Raw genomic sequence first — 25918 nt, 5'->3', positions numbered from 1 at the left:
CATTTGATAGAAATTAAGTTGATTATAGTTATTTATTTACACTCGGTTCTTTGTTAGAACCCATTACTTAATCAGTAGTTACAATAAAAACAACTCAAGTGTTTCACCTAAACAAGCGTAATGATTATTAAAGAATTGGTTCATGCTTAGCGTGCGTATATCGAGTTATGGATGCACGGGGGAAGTTTGGAGAGCACGAAAGGAGCGTAAGAGTTGCTCGAGGCGATAGCCGAGAGCAACTCTAGCTTCTTGAGTGATCTAGAAACTTTCCAAGTGCATCCATAACTCGATATACGCACAGCTAAAAGCAGACACCAATTCTTTTATAACATGGCGACAACAGCTTTGGCACTAGAACATGTTTTATTCGTGATTGACTACAAAGTCACAATGCACGGTGAAGGAAAACAAAGGTGATTAGGATCTTGATACGCCACAATCAGTTGAGTAACGGTTGAACGAAAACGCTTAACCTGGTTTCAAAAATTGTCAATGAAAAATTCGCTTCTTCGAATTAGTTATAATGAAAATATAGAAACAAAGTCAAGAATACTCAATGAGATTGTAGACAAACAAAGTCAAAATACTCAACTTGAAGTAAACATCTTAGCCTAGCAAAAGTCAAAGGCTCGAAATATAGGGTTTGGATTGTTCAGAATAATCTTCACGTTGCCGAAACTTAAACAAAAGGAACTTGCACTAAACTCGACGTAAATTTTGCAGCTGAAATGAAACTGCACACGTCATTTTATTGAGTACGGCCGTGCGTACATAAAGATTTTTGCCATGATGGCTCAATAGGAATTAGGTCACCCTTGTCATAGGTATTACACGATGTACGTTCAGGTGTCACCAGTCGGCTTAAAGAGCCTTTGATTCTTGCTTTTAGCTTTAGATTCGGTCACCAAACCGAGGTGTCGTGGCTGTAGGACCGGGTACTTCTGTGTTGGCGATGGCACTGAAGAGCGATGTGGAGTCAACTCCCCAACTGAGTTTTCTTTTGGATCTGCTGCAAGCTGTTCGCCTTGTAAGGAGGGATGGGTGAGTGAATACAGTAAAAAAAAACTGCCTGTAAGAACGTAGTGGTTTAAGATACATAATACATGCACAGTTATGAATAAATAATGTGTATTTAAGGACCAAACCCAAGTTTGTTTATTTTTCTGGTATTCAACAACTATATCCCCTTCACAGAAATTAAGACCCAAATTAAGAACCTACTTAGCCTAAAATGCCAATAACTAACCCAGAGTACAAGAACCTATTTTGTCAAACTTCAAAAATGTAGCTTCTTACTCGTGGGTTTTTACTGTAATTGAAATGAGTTTGTCCTTTGAAGGAGTGGGCGGAGTAAGACGCGTCTTGCTGAGAGATACGATGTCATATAGGTTTAAAACTTACACTAGCGTTCATAGACACTTTGCATAAATGGCGCCTGAATTTGAATAACAATAGGTGTAGGTGTAGGTGGAATTGCCGCTGTCGCGAATTTTTGTCTTCTACTTTATTATCTAGTCTCTGAAATTCTGATCTTGGTGTCAGGGAAAAGCCGGGGAATTCAATTTTACGGTTGCTGAAGGTTTAGATATGAAATTTTGATGATGATTATGGTGGTCATTTCGGTTAACAAAAATTGCTTTTTCGAAATAGATTGAATAATGCAAATTTGCTACTATTCATGTGATCAGTTTTGCCATAGTCCGTATCAATTGTATTTTGGTCAGTGAAAAGCCTGGCAATTTGGGTTTGGGTAACGTTTAATCTCTCGAAAAGGGCTCTGATAGATGGTGCTCACTTTACATGATGACAACTGAAAATTCTGATACGGTATTTCGTTTGCTTGTCTACAGCTTTGTGTGAACGGCACCACGCGTCGTTGTCCAGAAAGTACTCATGTCAAGTGTAATGAAACGGTAAGTAGGATACGCTCTTAGTTTACTAATGAAATGCATTCTATCTTGTTTTGTTAGGTTTATCCTCTCGGAATATCAAAGCAGACGGCGAGTCTTTGTAGTCTTCTGAGAGGTGCTAAGAAGCGTGTGTGGTTTAGAGAAGGAGAAAAAGAAATGGCATTTTAGTGTTATAACTGTGGCTCGTGCAATCTGTGGTTTCGAAGTTAACGCCTTATTTTTTCACAATCTCTCGTTAGTTTTGTCCAGAGAATTGTTTTGACTGCGAGCCTGGCACGGTATGCTGGGAAGGGATGAAGCAAGATTGTACACCAGGACGATACAGCAATGGAAAAGGTAGATTAAAGCTTGCGTAAATTCCATCGTAGAGACATTTTTTTCCCTGCACAGCACAGTCTTGGAAAGATTGTGTGAGAAAGAAAAGAAACGGACGGATACGTGTAGGAGGCAGGATCCATGTTGAAACGTACTAGGTCACATAAGCTTCCTCACATTTGATCAGGAAAAGCGTTTGCAAAATGACCTTTTTGAATTTTGTTTTAAGAGTATAAAGATGTTCTACTAAAAATGTTCTTATAAGGATGTACTATAAACTTCCCTCATTGATACTTTGAGAGAAGCACCTTCATTTTCTTAGACCAGTTTTCTTTTTCTGTTCTTTCTCGTTTTCGTTGCTTTCCACACACATATATACTCTGTAATTTTTACCAATCTCCATTACTTAACATTACTCCATTACCTGAGAATGCGTTTAATATTTACAATATGATTCACTTTGTTTGCTTTTCCATTTCACTCCAATTCATTCTTGTCCTCCTGCTCACAGGGTTTCCTTGCAAGTTGTGTCCTCCCGGAAGCTTTAACAATGAGATCCGTGCACAAACGTGCGAGTGTTGCCCTGATGGCTATTCCAGTACTTATATGAAAACCAGCTGCCGGCCATGTCCTGCTAACGAGTGGGCAAAGCATGAGACCTTCCCGAACTGTTCATTATGTCAGACGTGCTTTACACTAGAGGATTGTGAGTATTTTTGCTTAAGGTGGCTCGAAACAGCTTCCAGCACTTAACAAGACGTAGACTTTGATGGGTCGTTAGAACCACTCTGTATCGGCTGATGCCAAAACCATGGTATCAAAAAACTGCCCAATCATTGGTGAACATGTTGCTGTCAATTCTGTGGCACAATTGGTTACCATAGCAACAATATCACCTGCTCTAAACTCCCTTAATTTTAGCTTTAAGCGCTTATAACTCGAAAAAGAGCTCGGTGACCCCTATTTTGTACTATCCAAATGTGATAAGAATGATAAGATGTAACTTTTTGCAGAGTTTAAAAATATTCTGAGGAGTGGGTTGTGTTCCTACTACCCTTGCTTGGATGCTAGTCCAACGCATGTTTTCTTCAGACGCTCTGTGTACTTTTTTAATACAATCTTATGTGACTTTTTCGCCTTAAGGTCCATGCTTATCAAATGGCACTTGCTTTCCCGGTGTGAGTTGTCTGAATGTTGGAGTTGGTCTGTCAACATGTGGACCTTGTCCAAACGGTTATGAAGGGGATGGAAGAACCTGTGATGACATCGACGAGGTAAGCAGAGAAGAGTGATCAGGTTAGATAAACTTGCCTAATCTCGTCTAGTGTTTTTGGAGAGCTGACCGAGACAAGGGTCTGAGATCCGAGCCAGAAAGTTCCAATGTGTTGTCAGTAATGACTTAGTACCCTATGGATCAATACAGCAGCGATTGGTTAAAATGAAAGTAGCTGAAAATAAGACCTTACATGGACCTTTGCAGTGCTGATTCATCAATATGCAAACGTGAGGCTTGTTATTAAGGGAGAGTGTGGTCTGTGTTATCCATTAGGTGAGCAGATGGGTGGGTTCTGTGAAATGAAATCAAGTATAAAGACATCTCTACCCCTGTTATTGGTCTGTCCAGTGATTAGCCTTTAAAAAAGTCTCCTCATTTCCTCTCAAGTGAACTTTTCATCGTACAATCGATATCGTAAGCGATTCAACCTTCTCACCGTTGTATTTTACAATATTACACAGTGTTTCCGTGCCAATCCCTGCTATGAAAGCGACAAGTGTGAGAACCGTGTCCCTGGTTATCAGTGTGCTGCATGCCCTGACGGCTTCAGGGGTAATGCTCCGTCAGGGGTTGGTCTGGAAGACGCTCAGAACTCCAAACAAGTCTGTGAGGAGATCGACGAGTGTAAGGAAGGCATTAGCAGCTGTGATCCAAATTCACAGTGTATCAACACAAACGTGAGTCAATATACACCTGTTATTGTTTAACTGTGTAATATGATCGATGAAGATGTACTTCGAAGAGAATACACAACCTTCTTTTTCTGTTGTCAATGGGGCCATTTTTTCACACACAAGCTCCTACTCTTTCGCTAGAATTCAAACAATATTTTATTCCCATGCGTCTACAGTCCATGGGTGTGGTATTGTCCGACAGACATGACCGACTTCCGCATGGCGTCCCGCCGCCCTACCCACAAAGGTGATTGGTTTTTTGTGGGTGAGGCGTTTAGAAGTGAGTTCTCCCAGTGGGGATATATTGTATCGATGTAACGTCACTTTTGCTGCCAACTCTGTCTTAAATTACTGCCAAACACGTCCCAGTCTTAGGCAAATGAATATTTTATCGATTTGATCAGCAACTGTTAAGTGCTCGATAAAGACATCAGAAGTTAGCACAAAATACAAGCTAGTTTGTTTTGATTAGCAACTTCTAATTAATTAGCTCCCAAAGTTACGGGCGAAGCATTACAATGGATGAACGGAGAAAAGCTATCACGTCACCGGCCGAATGAAGTCTGAAGAAGCTTAACCAAAGCCAGTTTATTTGTTAATCTTTTTTCTATTATTTACCTGTTTATTTGTTCTTCTTTTTTTATTTACAGGGAAGTTTCTTATGTGGCCCATGTCATCCCGGATTCATTGGTGATGGCTACACAGGCTGTCATCCTGGTGACCTATGCACCAATGCTTCCCATACTTGCCACGAGAATGCAGAGTGTACCCAAACTGGCGCGGGACGGTTCAAATGCAGGGTATGACAGCGTTAATGGTTTACTTTTACTTGTCCTTTGCTACTTACCTTGTAATAACATAAAAAGACACTCACTTCATGGTATTTCTTGTTTCTTCTACTAAGGACAATTTTTGTGCCCTCGTTTTTGTTTTTTTTTAAACATGCCTGCAAGAAACAAATGTTGTTTCTCTTGCCGTTTGCTATGCATTGTTCGGCATTGAAAGGTATAATAGCTTGAGACTCTCTGTTCTGTTGTGTATGTCGCTTAAACTTTCATAAACATAGATATTGGAGTTGAAATATCCCCTGTTCTTCTGCAAGTCAGCTCTATACGATCAAGTAACGAAGATAGTCTTTATCTTAGAGTGAGATGTTTTTCAAAAGCATGTCAGAATGGGAAAAAGATAGGATTTGAACCTATGTCCTCCCGCATGCCGTGCGAACGGTCTAACCACTAAGTCCCCGTCAACACTACGGAGTTTTCACTCCGAAAAAAACGCATCACATTTTTCCGTCCACAGTACGCGAGAGAAATTTGAAAACGCAACAATCAACGGTCATTTCGGATTTGTGTTTGAGGAAAATTCGGTCAAGGAAATCACATGATTAAAGTGACGTCATCGTTTTCGAAAAGCTCTGTTCTCAAAATGTTTTCTGTCCATGACAAGATGACAAGATGACAACGTGTGTTATTCAAGATGATGAAAATAAAATGCAAGAAAAAGAAAAGTAAAACTAGAGGTCGACCCTATGGCGTTTCCCTAAAATTAATAAAAGAATAAAAGTCCACACTAAAACGCAAAGCTGACGTTTTCAGATTCGTCCGGTTTGAAGAGCGTTTTCGAAAAGCTCCGTTTTCGTGACGGATTAGTGTAGACGGTACGTAAGCCTAAACGCAGAAACAAAGCTGCGTTTTCAAGTTTTTCCGACGCAGTGTGGACGGAGCTTGAACTACGGAGAGCTCTTGGAGAGTTCGACATCTCGTCATTCAACCGAGTTTCACATTTACCATTATTTCACGCATCAATCTTTCTCTTGTCAGTGTAAAGACGGGTATGGCGGTGATGGAGAAGAATGTGAGATTGATCCTGATCTCGATGGAATTCCTTCTTTTGGGTTGAGTTGCACTTTGCCAAACTGCTACAAGGTGAGGAACATCTTTTACACTATACAATGATTCCTGTGTCTAATCAACGTATTAAGTTTTCTGTGAGTAAAATTATAGGGGCGACAACAATATAGTGACCGGAGCGAAACGGTCACAGGCCTTAGATACGAAAATATAGCATCGCAGTGTATCTGATCGGTTTTCCCAAAGTACACCTCATAAATGTTATCGTGTATCATTCAATATCGGACCATGGCGAAATTACGTGCTGCCCAATTGGGAAATTTATTGGACAGTTGATTGAATTGAACGAATTGCAACAGAACTTTCAGCGAGACATAAGTGCTTGCTCTGCTCTGCCATGAGATAATTTGTGGTATGTACCTTGCAGGATAACTGTCCAAGTGTGCCTAACACGGGTCAGGAGGATGATGATGGTGACACAGACGGAGACGCATGTGATGAGGATGATGATAATGACTTGAGAGTCGATAAATTAGTGAGTGTTATCTATCTATCTCGATTTCTATTTTATTAAATCCGTATTATCACGCTACATGTAGGAGGCGTGTAAGTCAAATACCTAGTGCGCTGGTCTCCGGATTGAAGGTACAGGTTTGAACCGAAATCTTTGAGTCGTGTTTCTGGGCAAGACACTTTATTCTCAGTGGTTCGCTCCACGCAGGAGTATAAATGGGCACCGGGGAATTTAATGCAGGGGGAGGGAAGAGAGAGAGAACAGAAACCCCACGATGGTCAAGCATCCCATCCAGGGAGGTATTTCTAAAGTTGCTTCATTTCACGGAAACTGGAAAATAAGCGTTGAGACTGAATTTCGTGATTTCTGTTTGTTGTCGGGTGGACAGGTTCGTACAGAAAATGGCAGTTTGCAACTTTTTGAGCCGAGTTATGAATATCTTTACTGCTGCCCCCCTCCCCTTTTCTTCCCTGAAAGAAGAAAACTAAAAAGCGCAGGGCTTATTTTCAGAAGGTTCCAGTGCAGCCAATTTAGGACTGTCTCTTACCAATTATCTATGAGGCTCGACAACCAGCTGCTGTTTGCGAAAGGAGCCCGCGGTTCTCCTTTATCGAGCTGAAAAAAGACCGTACTCGAGAGAGAGGCGGAAATGGAGCCTAACTGTGAATTCTTTTGTTTGGTTCCTTGTGACAAACAATCCAGCACCGCACGCAGAAGCATGTTTCTTGTTTTTGTTATCCCTGACAATGTTATGACCACTTTTAACTGCAATTAGTATTTTTTTGCTGTCTATTTGTATCTTATGAAGAGTATCTGTATGTATTTTGTGTTATTTTGGGAAAAACGTGTTGCTAAAATAAGTGAATTCCACTCAATTCTGATCATGCGATGATTCATTTGGGAGGTTACAATTGTTCTGTTTGCACATACTCCCATGCAATCAGTTGCGTGTGGCAAATTGCACAGTTGTAACCTCGCAAATGAATCATGACGTGCTCTAAATTGGGTAGCAACAAGAATATAAACATGTTAGCCAGACCCATCTATTACTTTAATTTAGTCGCTCGAGCCGTTTTTAATTCGTCTCTTTGTCTTCAGGACAACTGTCAGTTCGTGAAGAATCTGAATCAGTCCGACTCGGATGGAGATGGAGTGGGTGATGCATGTGACAATTGCGTCAATGCGCCAAATTCTGATCAACTGGATAGTGACGGAGACGGTATTGGGGATAAATGCGAAGCTGGTGATCCTGACAACGATGGTAAATGCCATTCGCGAAATCAGAAACGTACAATTTGACTTGTTTCGAGATTCTTGCAACGCACCATGAGGACTTGATTATTATTGACGCAAAACGGTCGTTTTCCTTTGTCCTAAAGTAACTGTTGTAAACAAACCTGAATGTCTACTTTTCCCTTGTAGGTGTTTCTGTTAACGATACCTGTCCAACAGTCAGCAATCCCGACCAAACTGATTCTGATGGTGACGGTGTAGGGGATGTTTGTGACAACTGCCCTGCGGATTCTAACACCGATCAGGTAAGCGGCTGGTACGATAAGACTAAATAAATGATCTAAACAAACACAATACAAATGTTACTATGACAAATTGCTAAATGTCGTAACTGTGGGATTTCAAATTTAAAATATCATTATGATTCTTTTATCGTTTAATAAATCTTAAAATACCTATATGCAGCTCATGGGAAAACAGACATTGCTATGTTTTGGTCATGTCTGTTCGTTTGTTTGTTGGCTTGTTTCTTTTTTCTTTGTTTTGTTTCCTTGGCTGCCAGATTTTGCCTTTTGCTTGTTTTTCTCCGCGATCTAGGAACCTGCAACAAGTTAGCAGCGGAGCTCAGTTGTGGAACAACTTACCTATATACCTAAGACAAGCATCTTCACTGACCGATTTCAAATCTAAATTAGTCGCCACAGTTTAAAGTAATATCGTAATTTTAAGTAAATCTTTTGACACGGCCTCCATTAAAAGCATTTTTTTTTTCTTTCAATTTTTATTTCATTTAGGCAGATAGGTAGATAGTCCAGTAACTTTGTTGACTGATGGAAAAACCGTGTATAAATAAAGTTATCTTATCTTATCTTAGCTTATCTTAGCTTAGCTTAGCTTCAAGCCTCACATTTCTTTCTATTTATTCACTGGTGAAGTGAATTTTGAAAACTGTTTCATCTTTCCTGCAGAGCGATACCTATCAAAGTGGATATGGCGATGTTTGTTCCGGAGCAGGGAAAGACAAGTGAGTTGTTTGAAAAAAGTTCACCTCAACCTGAAATTAAAGTGCATCTAGAAATCCGCTTCAATCCTCACAGTGTTTTGCTTGATTTTCAATCGTTTACTGAATAGCCTGTTTTTGTGTGCTTTTGCTCATTCTATGATACTATTTTTATCATATTTGGTTAAAAACAGTATGGATCGCGTCTCTGTGATATGCAAATTAGCTATGAAATGGCATCTAATGCGCATGTGCTCCAGCTGACTGTGTCCCTTTAACTTCGATGAGCGAGCCGTGCACTATTTGGGTCCGCTGGTTGCACCTACGGAGATTAGCTGGTTCTTACATGCATTTAATATTTTGTGGTCTTATGTTATTCATAGGGATGGCGATGGTGTACCGGATGGCTTTGACAACTGTATTGACCTCCCAAATGGCGAACAAGCAGATGTTGATGACGATAACATAGGTATGAAATTTTAACAGTTAAGAAAATAAAGTTTTTGTCACGAGAGCAAAAAATGAGGGCTACTGATTTTTCAGTGATTACTGTTCTGTGTTACCCTCGATAAATAGATTTTATTGTCATTGTCATTGCCATTGTCATTGTTATTCAGAAAGCAAACCATGTGAATGGCTAACTTTGCGCCCGTCAACGTTTGATGCCAAAATTGTGACCACTAAAACCCTTTCTGTAACAGTTTTCCTGTATACCCGTTTATTACAGGAATTAATTTTACAGTTGTATACCTTTTTACTAGATTAGAGTTCATTCGCTCGATTGGTTGCTTTTACATCGCTTTCCTGTAAATGAGTACTATGAACTTTGTCCGGGAAGAATAACAGATTTGCACGTTGTCTTCATTTGACTACAACTACCACAATTCCTTGCGATTTTTCTTTGATATTTAAATTTTGAAACCCCAGTGGAGGTTAGATAGCAATTGCCCTACTTGGCAAAAGAAACAGAAAAATTTATGATTCTGACGATGGCAGTTGTAGCCAAGTGACGCCATCATGGAAATCGCCTAATTTAGCTGCAGTTGTACGAGGAACGAGGAAGATTGCGTGACGAGCCCAAAGAGGCTACATTCTTTCCAGCTTTGATTTAAATACGTTTCTGTTATCTTTTTGTAGGAGATGCTTGCGACGACGATCAAGACGGTGACGGCATTTCTAATCTTGATGATAATTGCCGGTTGGTCAGCAACCCTGGTCAAGAACACGTCAACTTAGCTTACGACGCTAAAGGTTCTTATCTTTTTATTTTTTAATTTTTATCTTTTTAATTTTCCTCATTCAGAGTACACTCCAAGATTGTAAGATTCTAAGTTCGCTGCTGGGAGTGTTTTTTTTTTAGAAAAATTGCTTGTGTAGCAGGTCGTGTCATTGTAAACCGGTCACAACCCGAGGCCACAACTTGGCAGCAGGGACGGCAAAGGCCATGACGACCAAATCACAATTGCTTTTGATTCAGGGTTTACTCAATAGACATCGACTAAAAAGCAACACTTCCTCTCGCTGTTCGTTAAAAACAGTGTGTGGCATGAGTCGAGACCCAGTTCAAAAGCCTTGCGAATCTGACACCAAACCAGACAGGAAATGGCTCTCGGAAATCGCTACAAACTTCACTATTTGCCATGAAACCCGGAAAGAGATAGCGGAGACCTCTGCATTCAATCATTGCATGAAAAAGCTAATAAAGACATGATTAACAGTTGTGTTTAAATCTCCCTGTAGCACAAGCTGTTGGTGATGCTTGTGTTGATGACTTTGATGGCGATGGTGTGAAGGATAATGACGATCACTGTCCATATGTCAAGCATATGAGTAAAACAAGCTTTTTAGACTACTTCACGGTTGATTTGTATCCCGGACACGGCGATCAGCTGCCTGACTGGAGAGTCGCTGAAAAGGTTTGTCTTGCACAGTCGCGCCATAATTACATTCGACTGATGTGCTTTAATGAAGACAGTGAGGGCTTTTGTGATATTGTTAACTTCCTTCAAGCCTCAGATACCTTGAGTTATCACATGGTGATATAACCGACAATGCTTAATAATGGACAGTTCTAAAACATCGAGAGAGGAATAATAATCTCAGAGTGTGGAACTGTGGTAGTAAAGTGTCTTGCTAAAGTAAACACAATGACCCCGGCTCGGCTCGAAGTCGGACCGCTCAATTGGGAATCCGAGCCACTAAATATCACTCCTCGCGAAGCCTTTTCTTTACAGTACCACGTTTCAGAAAGCAATAATAATCGCGACCTGGTATCATGAACAGCGTTTTTTTTTTCCTCCTCAGGGTATTGATGTCGAAGAAGTAACCAGCACTACATCCAGGCACCCGTCTATGCTGATCGGTTTGTATTTTTACGAGCACTTATTTCAAAGTGAATTTTTCTGCGTGTCCGTCCGAGTGGACAAATGGGAAAATAGGGGAGGGAAATCATCGTAGTCTTAGCATTTTCTCATGGATTTTGTTTTTGATTGTATATCACACAACTCGTAAAAACTAATTGGTGTGGCAACTCTTGTTAAGATACTTCCGTAACCCTAAAACCTCTTGCTCATTAAGGTGACTTAACACGAGCAAATTTTTATCGCCGGTTTTTTTTACGCCGATTGTTAACCCATGTTACGCGAGAGAGCTTTTAACGCAACTTTGTTGCCGCAACGGTCGGCCACGGCATGTTACACGAGACGATTTTTATCGCAGCACTATACTTTTGGTCTATAATGTTGAGGGTCTTTTAATCATTTTCAAAAACCTGCAGCATATTGCCGCAACGAAATGTTACGTTAAAAGTTGCCCTGAGCACGATGTTGCACGACATCGATTTTCAACGCAACAATGTTGGGTTAAAAATCGTCTCGTGTAACATACCGTTGCCGACTGTTGCCGCAACAATGTTGCGCTAAAACTTGTCTCGTGTAACATGGATTAAAAATCAGCGTTTAATAATGGCTGGTGTAACATCACCTTTAAACAAATGTCCTTATTATCTTGCGTACGCCAGGAACACCCAGATACGGTCCTGTGGACTACACTGGAGTACTTTATATTCAGGGCAGAGACGCCTCAGACTACGTTGGCGTGGTTTTTGGCTATCAATCAAACCGCAAGTTTTATGTGGTGATGTGGAGAAGAGAAAACAGCAACTTCCAGGAATTGAATGATAGGGCAGGAATTAAAGGCGTTCAGCTGAAGGTGTGTTCGTTGCATGGCAACAATGTAGTCAGCTACTTAGCTGTTCATAAATTTGAAGTCAAACACCATAGGGAGCTTGTAGAGCTGACTGTTTAAGCGTAAGTCCTTCATCAGAGCTCTCGCATAGGGCTAACGGTCAAAACGTCGAAGTCTTTCACTTGCTCCACAACGCAACACCACAGTTTCTAGATAAACTAATTATTTTCCCTGCCTTGCTTAGACTTCCAGTCATTCTCATTTGTTCGTCCATGTCTGTCGATTTACTCGTCTGCTTTTAAGTACACGTAAGTAAAACTTTTAAACATCATATGGTAGAAAATAACACCAAACGAAAGCACTGCGCGATACCCCTCATTTTGTATGGTCACCCACTTAGGTGCATTCGACAGGCTCAAAGTCAGTACATATTACGTGAAAGTACTGGTCAATCAATATTATTTTTTTTTAAGATCCCCAAAATTGTCTGTTGTCTGCCGTTTTGAACCATTTATTCAGAGGCTAGAAAGTAGAGAACGAACTCTAAAGTACACCGGGAATAACCCTAGTTTTTCCTCCTACATTGTACTGATTAGCGGTTTTATTCGCTTTGTGTTTCTTCATATAGCTTGTCGATTCCAACACGGGACCTGGGTCCACGTTAGCCCAAGCACTATGGCACTCTGGGGACACTACCAACCAGGTAAGTAATTCGCTTATATACCTAAAGGGAAATAAAAACATTTGCGAACCTTACTGATGGAAACATTTGTATTTTTTCCAGGTTAAGCTCTTATGGCAGGATCCCAATATGGAGGGCTGGAACTATCAGACTTCTTACGCATTTCATGTCATTCACAGACCTTCCATAGGACTTATCAGGTATGAAATAACAGCCACAATCACTGGTCGTCAGACAGTGGAACCCCACCAATACGATTACTTGTAAGTGGGACCGGAATTTGTTGGATCAAACTTGCAAATATCAGCCCGAATTTTTAATTCAAATTTCGACCGACAGGTCGCACAAGCGCAGTTCATGACATTGTCTCTGTTGCGATAAGGCGTTACTCCACTGTTATGAACTCCTTATAAATGAAAAAGTTTGGAAATATCTACTTTATGGCTAAACTATCCATGTAACTAACGATTAACATCCTAGTAAAGCTTCTTGGCTTCTGTATAAAGAATTGGTGTCATGTGAGGGTCATAGATAGGAAATTATAGCTCTAACCGTGGCGTAATTGGTAATCATTCGCGGCGAAATGTTGGGATACATAACAAAGTAATAACGATATTTAAATTGGAACCTCTAAAGGTGATTTGTTCTTTGTATAGCTGCTGTGTCAAAAGAAATAGAGCTCGTTTGCCTTTTGTAACGTGATGCCACAAATTCAATTTCTTCGATGGTACGTCATGAAAACTTAAAACTTGAATTTTTCATTTGAAATGTCACTGGAACACCGAGTGACAGGAGAAGTGCAATTAACCGGTTTGCAGTACCACTTAAGCGTTTGTACTTGAACAAATAGCTGGAGAAAAAAAGAGAGATTTTCAATCTCATCAAGCCAGTTCGTGTTATTTGTTGTTGTAGGGTGCAAGTCAAACAAGGTGAGACAGTGTTAACTGATTCAGGTGACGTGTATGATACCACACTCACTGGAGGTCGGCTCGGCATGTTGGTGTTCGGACAGCAGGATGTTATCTGGTCAAGACTCGAGGCTAGAGGCGTTGACAGGTCGGTTGGAATACTAACATTGCGCAGGAAAACGCGTAAAAATTTTAAGGAGAGATCTGGAATGTTCAAAAGCTTTCAATGGGCGATAGTGTACTATACCTTACTGTACTTCCACTTGTCACACTCATTTTGAAATAATTCATCAAGGTAAAACGAAGGCAATCATGACCGTGACGCTGTTTGGATATCTGATCTTAATTAATTAGCATAGTTGTTTAGGATGTTTCTTCGTTTTTTCTTATTTACAGCTTCGATTGAGAAGAGAGGTCAAACACTCAAGACAGTGTTTGACCAAAATACTGCGTTACGCGTCTCATTTTTAAATCTCTTCTTGGTGTTTGGAAATGTGATGAAACTTGGTCTTTCGTGTTTGAAATATTACTTCCAGCATTCAGAGATATTTAAATTGGTTCAACTGTTCTTTATTATCACTTGCCGTTGTGGTGTTCTCCGAACTGAAAGATACTACTGAACAGCACCCAGTGAGGATAAAGTGACGATCTCTCAATGTATGCTGTGTTTTTGTGTTTACATTAGAGTGAATCAAGCCTTGCAGTTTGACGGTGTTGATGATCACGTGTCACTGCCCTCTATTCACAATCTTGGACTAACAGACAGGTACTGCAGGAGAGGAACCTTCACCTTTCCTGTCGTTGAGATATTTTGTGTTCCCATTCATTATGTGTCGTTTACCAAGTTGTAGTTGATTTTGGTTCATTCAATTCCCCTACATCTTGTGAATAGCCAACTGGTCTGCCTCAAACCAATTTGAGGGCTTTTTAACAAGTTTCCGGTTATTTATTTAAGGACATTCGGCATATTCTCTTTATACTTAACTGAATTGCTAAATAACCTAAATGCCACCAATTTATCAAACGTGTAGGTCTTCTTGACAAATTTTAATTTTCGATACACCCTTGAAACGAATTTATGGTTCAACAGTGTCTTAACTTTTCCTTGTTTCCCAGGAAGAACAGTTACACGCAGTTTTTCATCTTACCCAGCTGAGGTGTAACCCTCAACCCCCCACCCCCACCCCCCTTTCCCTCACCTCGCCCGGTATATCTTGTTATATGGGAGTTTTTATTGAACCTGTCAACTGTTATTAATTGTTAATTAATGGATTTGGCGCTATATAAATATTATTATTGTTATTGTTATTGTTATTGTTATTGTTATTGTTATTGTAGTAATAAAGAGGAGTGTTTATTGTGACAAAAACTAGAGCTAAGCTTTACCAAATGCTATAATATTTACATAATTTGATGTCTGTTAAACCTGTAAATCATGTTTCCGTATCTAATCATGATATCAACTAATACTAATACTGCTATCATCATCATAACATTAATTAACATATTCCATACAATTTGGTATAATACAAGGTAAAAGTAGCTAAAAGAAATAAACTATTAAAACCTATTTCAACAGTGTTTACATAATGGCTCCCTCCTGGGTTTCAACGTCAATATCAATGTTCTTAAAGTCACAAAAGGCTTTCCTTCTAGCTCTTGAACTTCTTAGGCAAATTAGTGCGGATTGTTATTGTTATTGTTATTGTTATTGTTATTGTTATTGTTATTGTTATTGTTATTGTTATTGTTATTGTTATTGTTATTGTTATTGTTATTATTATTATTAGCATGTTTTCTGTTTATACCACATCTTAGTGCGGCATTTGAAACAAATGTAGTTGTTACCAACAGTGTTGAATTTTTGTTGTAGTTTTACAATCAGTACATGGGTTTACATAATTTGATGTCTGTTAAACCTGTAAATCATGTTTCCGCATCTAATCATGATATCAACTAATACTAATACTGCTATCATCATCATAACATTAATTAACATATTCCATACAATTTGGTATAATACAAGGTAAAAGTAGCTAAAAGAAATAAACTATTAAAACCTATTTCAACAGTGTTTACATAATGGCTCCCTCCTGGGTTTCAACGTCAATATCAATGTTCTTAAAGTCACAAAAGGCTTTCCTTCTAGCTCTTGAACTTCTTAGGCAAATTAGTGCGGATTGTTATTGTTATTGTTGTTATTATTATTATTATTATTATTATTGTTATTATTATTATTATTATTATTATTATTATTATTATCTCAATCTCCTGGATAAGAGCAAGGACATCCTTCGCTTTACTAAGATCCGCACTAATCTGCCTAAGAGGTTCAAGAGCTAGAAGGAAAGCCTTTTGTGACTTTAAGAACATTGATATTGACGTTGAAACCCAGGAGGGAGCCATTATGTAAACACTGTTGAAATAGGTTTTAATAGTTTATTTCTTTTACTTACTTTTACCTTGTATATACCTTATTTATAAAAAAAAAAAAAAAAAAAAATTATTATTATTATTATTATTATTATTATTATTATTATTAGCATGTTTTCTGTTTATACCACATCTTAGTGCGGCATTTGAAACAAATGTAGTTGTTACCAACAGTGTTGAATTTTTGTTGTAGTTTTACAATCAGTACATGGGTTTGGATGGCAGCGGATTATCCCAATACTGTCATGCCTATTGTGTGCAGTCTTGATGCTACTTTGTGTTTGTACTTGAAAAACAGGTAGAGTATGATAATGGTTTATGGGCTGATTGTCGGTTGTAACATTACAAATTCGCTTGGTTCCGTCAATTTGGCTCTGCATGTGCGGTGCTGACTGTTCGTTAACCTCGGATTTAAGACAGTTTCCTTGGCCGAGTTGTCTGGAAATAATATTACAAATCTAATCACCGCTGTGTGACGTTGGACGTCTAAAGAAAAACTGTTTTATTGAATTGAATTTCAATGTTGTTTTATCATAGTGAATTTACAAAACTTGGTTTGATGGATTCCAGATAAACACTTCTCATCGTTCCAAGCGGAACTTGTTTTATCCAAGTTTCTATTTAACTTAAAAAGACTTGCGAACTTCTTAAGAGATTTCACAAACCGCAAGATTTGTTGCAGTCTGTTTAAAGTGAATCACACTCCATAAGGGTGGGCCATTTTACAACATTGCATAGAAATTTGGGAGAGCTTGTCAAGCTATAAACTTTTAACTAAAGATGCACTCTAAACATGTTGTAATATTAACTTTGTTTGCTTTCAAGGAAAATCCATGGTAACCTTGGATCGTCTGTTGCTGAAGGGTCTGAAGTTATTGAACCTGAAGAATGGCATCACTTGGTCTACAGATATGACGCTCAAAGTAAGAATAATGCTGAATTGAAAGACAGAGGGTTGACAAACAGACTTCAGAGAAATGCACGGAAGGATTGAGGAGAGGATTAAGATCGGACACACTGACTGACTGACTGACCGACCGACCAACGGACGGACGGACGGACGGACGGACGGACGGACGGACTGACGAACTGACTGACTAACTGACTGACTGCCTGACTGACTGACTGACTGATGGAGGAGAAGAACAAGGAAGGTTGGACAGATAGGCAGACAGACAGAGTAACTAACTGAGTGATTCACTGAAACACCGACTGACAGACGAGTAAAGGAGGGAGGGAAGAAGGAAGAAAGGGAGGAGAGGAATAAGGTAGGTTGGACGGACAGACAGACAGACAGACAGACAAACTGGGGAACGGCCGGATGGACGAGTGAAGGAGGAGGGGATTGACAAACAGTCTACACCGTAACGTAGGAAGGGAGGAGAGGAATAAGGAAGGTCGGACGGACGGACTGACGGACTGACGGACTGACGGGCCGGCTGACAGAAAGACGAACTGACTCACGAAGTAAGAATAAACTCTTTTTGATTCTAATAGGGTGAAATATCGCTTAATAGACTGTCCCATTTATCACTTTCAGCTTACGAACTGGAACTTTTTGTCAACGGGTCATCCGTTGGATCACAGAGCAGCGTTTTGCCACACTCTTGGGTATGTCACCCCGTGTTGTTTTGGTTTACTTTGAAAGCGTGAAAGCGTTACGTTTTAACAAAGCATAAGTTAAAGAATTGTGACTGTTCTGTCTCAGTTGTTTGTACCAACACTAGACAAGCATTAAAGCTTGTTACAGTTGGTTGTTAGCTTTAGTTGGTTTTCAAGACTGTTCCGCCTGCTAAGAAACAAACAATTCCATCATGGAAAAACCAACACACAAATCTAACTCGAGTTTACGAGCTTAGCGTGATTTCTCAGTTCTCCGGCTCACTTTCCAGGGAAACTGAACTTTGCTAAGGAAAGTTTCTGATTTCTGTTTTTCAGGCTTCAAGTGACCTTCTTTATGTGGGACGCGACAATGATAATTATATGAACGGGGCCGTGGATGACGTACGTTGTTTGTTTGTCGTGAATTTTTTGTGTGATAGCAATAGCTAAACTATCGTGCTAGATTTTATCATCGGCAATAAGAAGCGTACCATTACGTTGACACAAAGGATTATCAGCAATAGTTAAGCTGCTTTTAAAGCGGGAGAAAGCCAAACCTTGTGGATGATAAGGGTTAAGGACTCTCGTCCGAACTCGTAAACACTCTTAAGCATTCGTGAGTACCCCTAACTACTGTACTCGCGAGCTGTCGTAAGTTTTCACAAACGTCCGTAAGTACTCGTGAGCACCCATCCGAACTCGGACGGCTCGTAAGACGACTCGTAAGCAGTCGCTAGCACTCTCGTAAGTACTCGGAAGCACCTATCGGTGACCATCCAGTAGTATTCATAAACCTCCCCCTGAGCAATCGTATGCATCCAATAACACTTAATAAGAATTCTGCAATGCTATCACTGTTCCTATTACGAATGTCTTCCCAAATCCTCAGCGACATGTCCTGTTTTTCTTCTTGTTTTTGGTCAAATCAGAGCAAGAAATGATTTTCTTCGTTTCCTTTATAGTTCTTTCATAAAGTAACCGTTTCTGAACCGCCTTTAGTTAAATATATTTAATAGTAGTCAGCCTTATTTTATATTTCTAACAGTTAACTCTATGGGGAGTGTTCGTGGAAGACTCGGAGATCGTCGACTACATGAAGACAGCAGGCTTGTTGAGACCCATCCACAAGGGCGTGGTCAGAGCACATTTCAATATGGATGACTCTACTGGTTCAGTCATCCTCGATCAAGCGGGCAATGATTACCATGGCAACTTGGTGGGCGGACCAAGCCTTGTGTCGGTATGCAACCTGCGTCGCTTGATTATGCTTCAGTAGGATGATAGAGTAGTTTAGTTGTGTACGAGAGTGCTGGAAAGTACTGTACCCTAGTCCTTCTTGCTGTTGGCTATGTAAAGGAAATTTGACCCCACGGAGAAATGATTGTCTTTGAACCTGGAATTATTTGATCGGATTGCTATCTTTTTATCCAATATAGCTATGAGACCAGCTAGAACAGGCCGTGGTAATGTAGTTAGTCGATATGTATTTGAAAGCTGTGCTATAACGAGACCCGCGCAAAAAAGCGGGAATCGGCTTCAAATCAAAGTAGATACAATAAATTCATTGCACACTAGTGCAAGTGGGATCTCTCTCCATAATTACATTTGTAACTTTTTGTTTTTTTGCTTTCGTGTTTGTTTTGTTTTTGTGTAGCTGACCCTCGCTAATATTAACCATTACCTTTTTTTACAGAGCTCTTTGGACAAGAATCGATTTGTGATAACTTTCCGAAACAACAGAAGGAGAAGAAGGAGCCTTACTGATTCGATGTCGCGACATAGCGAACTCTAGGTGCAAGTTCTCCTTAGCTTGTTCAAACCTACACTTCATTGCTCCGCATGAATTTCAATTTTTTTGTTATTTATAGTCATGTAGCAGCATTTATTTCATAGCCAGTTGTTACTCGTTTAGTTAACATGCAACCTTTTGTATTATTTATTGTCGTTTTCACTGTAAGTTTAAGAACACGCACGTGCAGTCACATACTCTTATGAAAACGCAAGTTCGTTTCTCAGAACTTGATAATTTTTGTTTCAAGTATTTGCGTCCGGTTTTCTTAACAGAAAGTATTTATATAATAGTATGTCTAACATAAAATTAAGACGATAACTGTACATGTGACGCGAAGTCATTACGTCTTGCCAGCCAATCACAGCATGCGTACTATAACCACTAAGTTATAAAATGTCGTTGACGACGAGTGTTCTTTTTACATTAAACTAATATTACAAAAGTATTTTTGTACGCTGTAAATAGGTATTGTGATAAACGTAGCGAGAGTTTAACGGAGTGGACAAAAAGTGTAAAGGACAAAAAGGCGTTAGGGACGTTTAGTGAGTGCCGGCGACAAGTCTCAACCGAAAAAGTTTCCAACCAACACTTCAAAAGTGTCTGACAGTGTCAAGAACTCGTAGCTCATCTCAGCAGCACAGTACCTTCACGGGTTCATTTTCTATCATCCAATTAAATAACGAAGGGGGCACGCTGAAGGAATGCGTTGCCTAGCAACAATGTTGACCTGGCACGGCTTGGCACACGGAGAGTTTTGTTATCTTTGCAAAAGAAGTTTCTTTCCCATTAGGCTTGATCTCTTCACCTTCTGACACTGTTGTGATTTGAATACCTTCAATTGCAACAGCTTTAACCCTGAAAGTTGTTAAGAAAGTTCTTGAATGTCTAAGGTTGAAGTGCGCGCCCTGTCGTTGTAGGAAGACATTTACTTTAAGTCGGTAGTCCTCGTGTGTTTTTATTTATTAGGTGCATGTATTTATGTCAATGGCGGATTCATTGATCAGTAGAAGACAGTGGGTTCATTGATCTGTAGAAGACAACATTTGCTGAATAAAATGTAGTATTTTTTTCTTATTTATTGTTTATTGTTATTATTATTATTATTACGAAGTTTTTCATCCTGATAATTACATTACCTGTATTACACGGGTAAAAAAGAACAGTATTTACATCACCAAGATGGCTTAAATAACTATTTTCGTACAAAAACTTAAGCAATTTAGGAATACGTAGCAATTAGCTTGGAATGACAACTGGGGCAATTCCAGGACTTGTATAGTTTGACTCTTGTATTGTTATAGCACCGTTAAACATACTTTCTGCACCGCATTGATTGCTAGAGTCATGATGTTTATATTACATACAACGAGTACTTATGCCAGGCCACTTAGTCTTGTGATAGTCATTGGAACAGTCTCTTCCTCAATACCTTAGGTAAAATGGGTACCGACGAATTTAATGTTGGTAGATGGTAACGCTGTGATGGACTCGCATCCAGTATTAAGGGGCAGTAGAAATACTCTTTGTCGCATCATGCCTCTGAAACCGGAGATAAGCTCTGGCGAAGTGGAACACTTGGACTGGGAAGAACGTTCCTTTTGCCCTTTGGACTGCAACACATTCACAATTGTTTTCTCGAGATACACCGGCAATGCGCGAGTTAGCCGGGAAAGCGCAAAGTTACAGCCAAAATGCGAGCTAATAGACTTGGATCTTTGCACAGAGCGAAATCAAGTACAACATCCACCTCTACCCACGCGAAGAAATCGCCGGTCACACCGCAAACCCCCACCCGGGCGCGCGCCTCCTTGTCTCTACACAGTGATTCCAGAGTGATGTACTCGTGTGTATGTATAAGCACAGTAGAAGGGAAACTGGCCTTGCTTAGTCAGTTAAAGTGGAGCCCTCTTTAACATGATATGGGAAAGGTTACCACACGAGAGAGTTGAGAAGTGCTGGCTTTTGTTCACACCAAATCTCTGCCAGTATATTTCGGATTCCCACTTGCAGAACAGTATTTTACTTTTTTTAGCCCTACTGATGATTTTTACCGTGACTGGTAAATTGGGTTTATGAAGGATGTTTTTTTAGGTTCCTTATGGTCCAATAAACACTGCTGGCCACCGGCTTGCTTTCTTGCAAAAACGCCCACAGCAATACACAAATGCAAGCTCCCGGACTAGAGTGCAAACTGCCACCTCCAATGGGCAGAGATGGCGTACACCTAAAATGCAAGTGTGGATACCAAGAAAATACAAGTGATAAGTGGGACATTCCATTTTATTAAAAACTGGATCATTGGATAATACAATTCAAGAGTTTTCATTGGTTTGGCAATGATGGTATACAGTCAAACCTCCCGTAAGCGACCACCTAGAATGTCAAGCCTAGGTGGTCGCTTAGGGGAGGTGGTCGTTTACCAGAGCTTACACCATTTTGGCCTCATAAAGTAATTTTATGACATTTAAGGTCGTCCCTTTTAAGACTGATAAAGTACAGTGTATGTGCATTTTTTCTTTAAATTGTTACATGTTTTATTCACGCGAAAAGTAAATTTTGAGAAAACTGAAAAATGCTGTGCTACCCAGGAATGCAATAATGTTATAACCCCTCATTATTATATAGACACGAGTGTTTTATTGGAAAATACACCACTCGTAAAATTCATACGAAACCACATCCGGGACTCGAGTGGCGTATTTTCCATATCCTCACTAGCGAAGATATCGATGATTTCACTGATATCAAGTTTCTCTCTTAAATTGTACTTAAATTCGTTGGTGTATGATCGAAACATCTTCGGGTCTTCCTCGAAAGTCTTCGGTAATCTTCGGAAATTTTTACGAATCTTCGGAAATCTTCGGGAAATCGTCAAAAACGCCGTCATCGGTGTGTCTATATAATAAAAAGAACATTACACGTTAGCTCGAAGATATGAATTTGATGTTCTCGTGGCAAGAACAATATATAGTTCTTGCCACTCGAACATAAAATTCATATCTTCTCGCCACCGTGTAATATCCTCTATATATCCAATTTTCGCTCCAATATCTGTGAAGTGGTCGCTTACGAGGGTTAAAAACAAAAGAAAATTTCTAACTTTTAGTTCTAAAAGTGGTCGCGATCGCTTACAAGAGGTGGCCGCTTACAAGAGGTTCCAAATATAATGATTTGACTTGAAAACTTTTGGTATTTTGGAAAACTGGTCACTGAGGAGAGGTGGTCGCTTATGAGAGGTGGTCGCAACCGGAGGTTCGACTGTATGAGCCACTACACCACGCTTTACAAATGTGCTAAGCGTTCGCGTAGCTTTCTCGGGCGTTTTCAAATTTATTTTATGTTAAGTTTTCTATATTTTGGGGGCTTTTTTTCATAAAACAATTATTCCACTCGCGCTTGTTGGATATGGTGATATGATAAATAGCCAACTTGGCGCTTGGCTCCTCTTTGGCTATCTATCATCTTATAGCCAACGCGCGCTCGTTGAATAATTTAAAGAAACCGAGTCATAACTATTTTATACGATGCCATTGAAAATGCAGTGGTCAACACAATCTGTGCGACATAGGCGCAACGCACGATGGGATAGTTGCGCGAGAACGGCAAAGACCTACAGAGGGTGCAAGAAATGGCACTGTTCTGCCGATTTTCCTGACAATCCTCAAAAATTCTAGCAATATCCACTTTATTTAGCACACGCCAACCAATAGAAACACAGCTTACACTATCACCGGGATAAGAAACCGGGATAAGCTCCGGCAGCTATGAGCCAGTCGGCTCTAAGGCTTCACTTTTTCAGTTTTATACTATCACGCGCGCCAGGACGTAAATGTCAAGTTCTTGAGTTTTAAACCGTATTCCATCCATAAATTGATAAAATGTAGCGACAAGCAATGTGATAATCATTTCTCCTCACAGAGCTGATTCTTGCACCCTCCCCAAACTCAGTCAAACACAAACCCGATGAAAATAAGCATGATGAGCTGAGGTTCTTGACTCAAGCATTTGACTTCACATGTTTTAATTAATGCTATTTGGACTATTAGAAGAAGTTTAGCCTGAATTTCAGCCGCCTTCTCCGCTCGCTGAGTCACTCGGGGAGAGAGACGACTGAAAGCATTGGGTGATAATCTGTCCGGTGACGTCACGAGTCAAATGTGGTAATTTATCAACCTCGTTCCCAGGGTCCTCTCTCTTCCTCCCTCGAGAAAGTGCCCTGGTTGCGGCTGGTCACGTGTCTGCTAGATTTTTGCAGATTCCAGAAAAATGATTGGAGGGAGGGGCAGGACAGTTAAAGTTTGTCTCCACTGAGCTCACCTACTGAGCCCAGTAGGGAGTGGGATTTGTAACCTCGGCCGAACTCACAGCGAAGGCATTGACACATTCGATATTGGAGTTCAATGCATCAAAGTTCGGCTTAAAGGTTAGCCCTGCATTTGGCTGAATTTTCCCATCGATAGTTGGACGGTCTTTGGAATTTCTGGTGGTGAAAATAATTGACAAAGTCAAGAACTTGGAAATGACGACCACAACAATAAATGAACCGCTCGGTAAATTTCATTTCATTTTTCATTCGGCAAAATCACAACGTAGGTATTTACTTATTTGTTTAGAATTAAATACGTCGTTTGTTCGCCTACAAAGGTAGTTTTGAATTTCATTGAATTACTTCCATCGACAGTTTGACGGTCATTCCATTCTCTTGCGGCGAAAACAAATTACGAAGAACTTGACATCAACAACGACTGAGTGCTAAATACTAACAACTTGATTAAGCAGCTTATATTTTTCGATCGGCAAAATCACAACGGAGACATTGATACCTTCGTGTAGAGTTTGACACGTCCAGTGTTGGGCCAAGAGACTAGCTTTGAATTTGATTGAATTCATCCAATCGACAGTTTGACGGTCATTCGGTTCTCTTGCTTTGAGAAATTCTGTGAAGAACTTGACATCTGTTTTAGCGGTAAGTTCAATTTTCGGCCAAGAAACTAGCTTCTCATATAGCTGAATGCATCCCGTCGATAATTTGACGGTTACTTAATTCTTTTGCTGTGAAAAACTGATTAAACTAATCCGAAGCAGGTTGTTGACGGTTTTTAAAAAAGCACTGAAAAATAAGCAAAGTTCCCTCTCAATTAGCATCATATACTCATAGAAGTTCAGATCATAGCGACGAAGCATTGGTCAGGCAGGATCTCTGACACTAAACAACTTGCTTCACTTTCAAATAAATAACGTCTGTATAGCAGCGCAACATTCACCTCCCTAGACAGTGTTGACTAAATTTAAGTTGAGGGCCCACCCTCTGTGCGGCTTTGGTTGGCATACGTAGACACGTGACCAGCCGCAACCAGGGTACTTTCTCGAGGGAGGAAGAGAGAGGACCCTGGGAACGAGGTTGGTAATTTATAATAATAATAATAATAATAATAATAATAATAATAAACGAATCTTTAGACAGGATTAACCCATCAGTACTATAAAGTACTGTTATCAAAGGGGTCCTGTAAGATTTAAAAATTTAAAAATTTAAAAAAAAAGGTAAAAAGTTAAAAAGGCAAAACTACGTACAGATGATGTCGAGAATGCAATTATCGACGGGATGCATTCAAAAATTTCCAGCGCATTGCAAATTTATTCAACTTGAAGCAGCTCATTACCGACCCTACCAGGATTACTCAAAATTCTAGAACTCTTATTGATTTATTTTTTACTTCAAAGCCGAACTTTATGTATCTGGAGTATTACCGATCGGTTTTTCCGATCACTCGGCCATTTTTGGAATTAGGAAACTTCACAGAATTCCGCTTCCACCGCCAAGGATTGTTGAGGCCAGGAATTATAAACATTACGACCCCGCTTTGTTTTGCGAGGATCTAAACAGCATCCCATGGGATATCTTAGAACTTGACCAAACTCCTAATGATGCGTGGCAGTCATTCAAAGACCTATTTCTCACAGCGGCCGATGAACACGCGCCCGTTGTCACGCGCCGTGTCCGCGGAAGATCCGTGCCATGGCTAACGCCAGAAATAAAAGACCTCATGCACCAGCGTGATCATCAACACAAAAAAGCGATGTCAACAAACAAAGAGCTTCACTGGAGCAACTACAAAAGATTACGTAATGCTGTGAACACAAAAATGCGTAAAGAAAAATGTTGTTATTACTCCAGCCAGCTCTCAAATGATCAAAGCTCTAAAGAAATGTGGCGAACACTAAACAAGATCTTACCTAAACAAAAGAAATCTGCGTCCGGAGGATCAGAAACAATGTCGGCAACGAACTTTAACAAGTTCTTTTCATCAATTGCAAAGAATCTATGCAGCGTCTTCAAAGACCATACCTTGCCAAGAATTTTAGCCCCCAGAGTTAACAATGACTTTACTCTGCAAGAAGTTAGCGCCAGTTTCGTGCGCCATGAGCTGTCAAAGCTAAAATCATCCAAAGCTACCGGGCTTGACAAAATCCCCGCAAAACTCCTCAAAGACGCATCCTCTGTAATAGCCAAGCCAGTCACTTATCTCATAAACCTCA

At 39.9% G+C, this 25918-nt stretch overlaps 1 protein-coding gene across 3 annotated transcripts in view; it reads left to right on the top strand.

Moving 5' to 3' along the window:
- Positions 1 to 20452, top strand: part of LOC145499901 (uncharacterized) — a 71765-nt gene extending 51313 nt beyond the window's left edge. For 2 of the 3 annotated variants that reach the window (XM_081479419.1, XM_081479418.1), the window contains exons 51-77: positions 890 to 1041; positions 1851 to 1913; positions 2150 to 2246; positions 2737 to 2931; positions 3369 to 3499; positions 3963 to 4178; positions 4826 to 4975; positions 5999 to 6103; positions 6456 to 6563; positions 7641 to 7803; positions 7965 to 8080; positions 8744 to 8799; positions 9159 to 9244; positions 9913 to 10026; positions 10516 to 10691; positions 11080 to 11137; positions 11795 to 11985; positions 12590 to 12664; positions 12746 to 12843; positions 13556 to 13699; positions 14237 to 14317; positions 16178 to 16282; positions 16810 to 16907; positions 17525 to 17595; positions 17923 to 17988; positions 18632 to 18826; positions 19280 to 20452. In XM_081479419.1, the coding sequence (XP_081335545.1) occupies positions 890 to 1041; positions 1851 to 1913; positions 2150 to 2246; positions 2737 to 2931; positions 3369 to 3499; positions 3963 to 4178; positions 4826 to 4975; positions 5999 to 6103; positions 6456 to 6563; positions 7641 to 7803; positions 7965 to 8080; positions 8744 to 8799; positions 9159 to 9244; positions 9913 to 10026; positions 10516 to 10691; positions 11080 to 11137; positions 11795 to 11985; positions 12590 to 12664; positions 12746 to 12843; positions 13556 to 13699; positions 14237 to 14317; positions 16178 to 16282; positions 16810 to 16907; positions 17525 to 17595; positions 17923 to 17988; positions 18632 to 18826; positions 19280 to 19378 (3209 nt within the window). In that variant the 3' untranslated portion in view covers positions 19379 to 20452. Of the gene's footprint in view, positions 1 to 889; positions 1042 to 1850; positions 1914 to 2149; positions 2247 to 2736; positions 2932 to 3368; positions 3500 to 3962; positions 4179 to 4825; positions 4976 to 5998; positions 6104 to 6455; positions 6564 to 7640; positions 7804 to 7964; positions 8081 to 8743; positions 8800 to 9158; positions 9245 to 9912; positions 10027 to 10515; positions 10692 to 11079; positions 11138 to 11794; positions 11986 to 12589; positions 12665 to 12745; positions 12844 to 13555; positions 13700 to 14236; positions 14318 to 15424; positions 15751 to 16177; positions 16283 to 16809; positions 16908 to 17524; positions 17596 to 17922; positions 17989 to 18631; positions 18827 to 19279 lie in introns of those variants that run through there. The other variant, XM_081479420.1, reaches the window with a different exon arrangement.
- Positions 20453 to 25918: the final 5466 nt, after the last annotated feature.

The sequence above is a fragment of the Orbicella franksi genome, chromosome 10, assembly GCF_964199315.1.
Source record: "Orbicella franksi chromosome 10, jaOrbFran1.1, whole genome shotgun sequence".
In the NCBI taxonomy this organism is placed as follows: Eukaryota; Metazoa; Cnidaria; class Anthozoa; order Scleractinia; family Merulinidae; genus Orbicella; species Orbicella franksi.
Note: the sequence above shows the minus strand (reverse complement) of the source record. Positions and strands in the feature narration are given on the sequence as shown.